Genomic DNA, 5,000 nt, shown 5'->3' with positions numbered 1-5,000 from the left:
AAGCGCTGTCCTTATTAAAATCGTGAAATAAAAAGTGGGGGTCACCGTACTCGTTTTTGCGGTAGAGCTGCAGAAAGTGTGCACCACATGCATTTCCCTTGATTTTTGAGAGAGGACTGGGGCGAGTTTCAAAATAGAATGTATTTGAAAGAGGGAAGAAAGTATTAAAAAATCCGTTTTTACAGAATTTACATCGAGATATCACATTTAGGACACAATGTGATAAAGAAAGCATTTAAATGAAAATCAAAGTGAATTTGAGCACAAATTAAACATCCACTATATCGAGCGGGTTCTCCGTGAGGAAGTCGAACTCAGCAACACGCGTCCTGCTTACGTTATGCACATTCCCACCACATTGAGTCTCACATCGGCAAGAAACAACCGCAAGGAAAAATTGCAATAGCGTTTCTCTTCGGTCAACTTTATTTTAATAATGTTACTTCACATGCTCTTTTTTACGGAGGCCATCTTGTTATGCCCAGTAAGAGATGCGCAGTGCAAAACCAGGGAATCACCTTAAATCAAAGATGAGAGTTAGTTTGGGCTTGGTGGCTTGTTTGCCTTTTCTGTTCTCTGCTGTTATTATTCATAACACAAACGTTCCTGAAATATTTTAGGTGTTTAGGTTCTTCTGTCAGAGTTTGACAGTAATGCTATTAAATGAATGAATTAGAATGGTAATTTGATGCAAATGAAATATTAGGACAGTACTGGCAGAGCTAGCTTAGTCGATACAGCACTTCACTAAAGTGCTGGAGGTCCTGGGTTCAACCCTTGGGACCAGACCAATTCTCAAGGTCTTTAAATAGCTGAGAAAAGAAGATAATGCCTTGCCCTGCAAATGACTAGACCTTTGTGTGGCTTGGATGATAATGTATAAATGTTAGTCTCATCTTCATGCAGCCGCAGACATAAAAATAGTGTCCTTAATAAGTACTTTCCTCTAAATGCTGTAACACTCAAATAAAGTGCAATGTTTGCTATTTTAAGAATAAAGCAATTATGATCTAATGAGAAGGTCAATTTGTTATTGTATTTAAATTTTGTGCTTCTGTTGAATGATTTGTTATTCTTTATTGCCTGATTCACTGATGATCATCGTAGTCTGATTTTCTTTTTTTTGATGTGTAGAGTCGGATGACATCAAGAGCAATTGAGATGTCTTCACAACGTCTGGCTAAATGTCCTGAAATTTTGCAAAAGGGTAAGAATGTGCACTTGCCAAATTTTTTGAGCCACTGAGTTTATTAGATTTTTAGAGTGCAAGGGTCTTTTGTAGAGGACCCAGCTGTCACTCCTGAAGATTTTGGAAGATGTTCTAAAGTTTATCAAGACACTCAGTTGGAAGATTTCCAAGGTCTTATTTCCCTTTGTAAATAGAAATTTCGGAGAAAGTTGAATCATTCACCTGAGGTCTTTACTTCTGGCATTCGTTTGACTTTATTCAGTGAAAATGTATGAGACATACAAGGTTGTCAGAAAGTTTTGAAGTAGACAGCTGAGTTGTCAAAATAAGCAGCCAGTCCAGGAATATTTTTTTAAAAAACGTCATCCATAAAAAAAAGGCCAAGCAGAGTAGCCAGCAGTTAATAACCAAGTAGGCAGTGATTTTCACCGGCAGCATTCTACTTTTGACAACCCTGGACATATGAGACAGGGCTTCTGATATTTCGCGGAAAAAAAAGCAAAATTTCGCGGGATTTTCAGGGGCAAATTCGCGGAAAAATCGGCCGATTTCGCGGGATTTTCGCCGGAAAAAAGTCAAAATTCGCCCAAAAATCGGCCGATTTCGCGGGATTTTAGCGGAAAAAAGTCAAATTTCGAAGGATTTTCGGGGCAAATTCTAAGAAAAATCGGCCGATTTCACGGGAAATTTCGGGGGGAAAATTCGCCAAGAAACAATCAGTAAAAAACAGCCGATTTCGCTGAATTTTTTTGGCAAACTTTGCTAAAATCGATTAATTTTGCGTCGATATGACCAGTATTTGTTGAACGTTTTTTTAACAGGGATAATCATTTGCTCTTTCAACAACAGTTCGCTCGAGAAATGACCGAATGCTAAAGCTGTTAACTTTATGGTTAGTGCCCAGGTTTTCGCAACGTTCATCTAAGAACGCCTGGTAGTTTTGAGACGTTGTTTACTCGTTGCAGTGACGAAGTTTCAAGATAAATTTGGACGTTTGGGGTGAATAGAACAGGTCTAATAGCCAAGATAAGTATTAAATATGTTTTGCCGACATGTATTTGGAAATATTTCTGGCGGATTTCGCGGTATTTCGTGTTTTTTTGGGAATTTCGCGGGATTTCGCGGAAATACCTGAATTTCGCGGGTCCGCGACCGCGCGAAATATCAGAAGCCCTGATTGAGAGTAAAGCTGTTATTGGTGAATGGTTTTTCTGCCCGGCTATTGGGCATGAGCTGGCATAGGATGAAGTTTTGATCTGCAGTGAGAGACTCATATTAAGGACATGTGAGAATTAGCAGGTCCAAGAATAATGTATGGTTGTGTACAGTCACTGTACTGATCTTCTTAGTTTTTCAATCAAGTAGCCACCAGTGGGCTGTTGCATGTAGGTCATCATGCCCCTGAGGAGATGCTGGTATTCTGATGGGATGAGCTGCCTTTTTTATTCAAAGGTCGGTAACATTAATTTTTTTTCTCTTTTAGTTACGTTTTTGAGTTTTGATGTCAAGGAATGGGTTGTTGAAAATGACTTACTTGTGCAACGGTTAAAAGTAAGTATAAAAGTAACTGTTTATTAATATGTAAGTAGACTTTCTTTAGTTTGATTGACTGAGATAAGTATTTCAGACATCATACAATAATAAACATTGTATAACGCTTTTAACTTTTATTTTTATTACTAATGTTTTCTTGTAACAAAGGAAGATGAATGCAAGAAAACATTTTTGGAGGTTTTAGATAACTTCACATCTCTGTTGGAAAAAGTTCAAGGTATTTAATTGCAGAATAATTTTTATTATTAAGTACATGTACTAAAATTTGAAAAGGACTGTGCTCTCCACTGCAGTTTTCTATTTTTATGTATGGCTCCCAAGTCCTCTCGTAGCCTCTTGTTTCCCTGTTGGTCTTGAATAATGACTCTTACATACTCTCAGTCATGATTACATTAAGTCTGGGCTTGTGTTGAATTCGTGACTGGCACAAATTCAGTACAACTGATCCAAATTATTGTGTTAACACTGACAAACTTTATTGCTTCCATAATCAAGTGAATTCACGAAAGAGCACTATTATATCAATATATATGTGAATTTTCTTTCTGGTTTATTAATTGGCAGGGTGAGGTGAAGTCTCTGCCCCCCACTGTCATAAGCACTCACTTAGATCTTCTTCTCAGGAGCTTTTAAGTGTTCCAAGATCTAGAATTGTGGCGTACAGTGATAGGGCATTTTCCATTGCTGGACCAAGGCTTTGGAATGAACTGCCATTTTCCTTAAGAAAGGCTGCTGACATCAATGCCTTTAAGTGTCAACTAAAACCCATCTCTTCAAGAAAGTTTACCTTTAAAATTTGTTTTACCTTATTTCATCTGTAATGTCAGAATTGTTAATTTGTTAATGATATTTAATTAGTATATATTTCTAGAGTATTCATTGTAAAAAGATTTTGTAAATAGATTTTTTAGCATTGTTTTTTGCATAAATTATGATTTGTAAAGCATATGAACAGTTAGTGAAATAACGCTATATAGATATACTCATTATTAGACTTTTGCACGCTAGTCAGTCTGTGATGGTGCTGCAATGTCTTGTGTGGCTGTGTAGGCCAATATGCACGAGTGGCAGTCCCTACTGCACATGGCACAGATGAAGTAGGAGGAGGGCAAAGTAAAGTGCTCGACACTAATGCTAGTCCACTAGCCCAGGATTAGTAAAATTTCATGCTGGGCTAGTACAAATGTGCTCCATGCAACTAGCCCCAAGACCATTTAGGTTAGTGGAAAAATATATCTTCCAGAACTCTTTAACTTGAGAAGTTCTTTTTCTAAAATGCTTCGTCAATAGTCAGTTTAAATGTAAGCCAAAGGACTTGTTATCCACATCTTACAACTGACTCCAGTCGCAGCAGGGATGCCATGTTGGAAATGGAATTTATGTCTTTGTTTCCATGTCACTCAATAAAATAGGGGCCTGGGCCCGGGTGGGTGAGAGCCACTGTAGGTCTGTCATCTTGGAATTTATTTGCCCACAATGAAGAAGCTTTTTCTTAAAAAAAGCTACCTTTGAGAAAGCGTTCTTCAATGGATTTACCAAAGGGTCACTTACAGCATAAAGACAAAGGGGAGTGCGATAAGCGGTCAAGAAGTTTTCAATTCGATTCATTTGGAGGAAGTTATGTGGACTCGAACAGTAGCACTCACGCTGAGAGATTAGCAAATCCAAACTCTCCTTTTGTCACAGAAACAGAAAATTTATGTCTGTCGTTTACGAGTCATAAAAATTCTGAACCCGTAGTACAGGCTACAAACACTTGTAAAGTTTCAAACCACCTCAATTTTTCTTGGACCAGTGGCTTGTCCTCATGGGCTAGTGATTTATCAAACTCACTAGCCCAATGCCTAGTCTCCAGAAGCATTGGTGTCAAGAACTGAAGTAGAGCGGTGTGCTTTTCTTCAGCTTTCCGGTGACGTTACATTTCATGTCTGCTTTCTTGATTCCTTTCACTGTCTGTCTCCAGCAGGCACGATCACTTGCAGGATCTTCCCAGTTGTTTGGATCAATTTCGCATGCTTTGAGGTTGCATTTGCAAACGTCCATGAACTGCGGGGCAGGGCGCCTGACTTTCCTGACTCCTGTTGTCAGTTGTCTGTATAAAACTTCCTTATTGATGCGTCCATCATTCCTGTGATGAACATGACCGAGCCACCTCAGGTGGCGCTTACTGAGGAGGGAGTCCATACTGGTGATGCCAGTAATGACAATTTAAGCTGGCCTGGTGGGGCTGATTGCAGGTACTATCTTCACAACTGGG

The 5,000-nt window shown here is 38.9% G+C and overlaps 1 protein-coding gene across 1 annotated transcript in view; it reads left to right on the top strand.

Annotated features, from left to right (window-relative positions):
* Positions 1-5,000, top strand: part of LOC140933073 (uncharacterized) — a 27,089-nt gene that overhangs the window by 2,699 nt on the left and 19,390 nt on the right. Inside the window, exons 2-4 of the mRNA XM_073382594.1 lie at positions 1,135-1,207; positions 2,673-2,740; positions 2,891-2,966. Coding sequence (XP_073238695.1) covers positions 1,135-1,207; positions 2,673-2,740; positions 2,891-2,966 — 217 coding nt within the window. The remainder of the gene's footprint in view (positions 1-1,134; positions 1,208-2,672; positions 2,741-2,890; positions 2,967-5,000) is intronic.

Source organism: Porites lutea, chromosome 1 (genome assembly GCF_958299795.1).
Source record: "Porites lutea chromosome 1, jaPorLute2.1, whole genome shotgun sequence".
In the NCBI taxonomy this organism is placed as follows: Eukaryota; Metazoa; Cnidaria; class Anthozoa; order Scleractinia; family Poritidae; genus Porites; species Porites lutea.
This window is presented reverse-complemented; position numbering and strand designations above follow the sequence as displayed.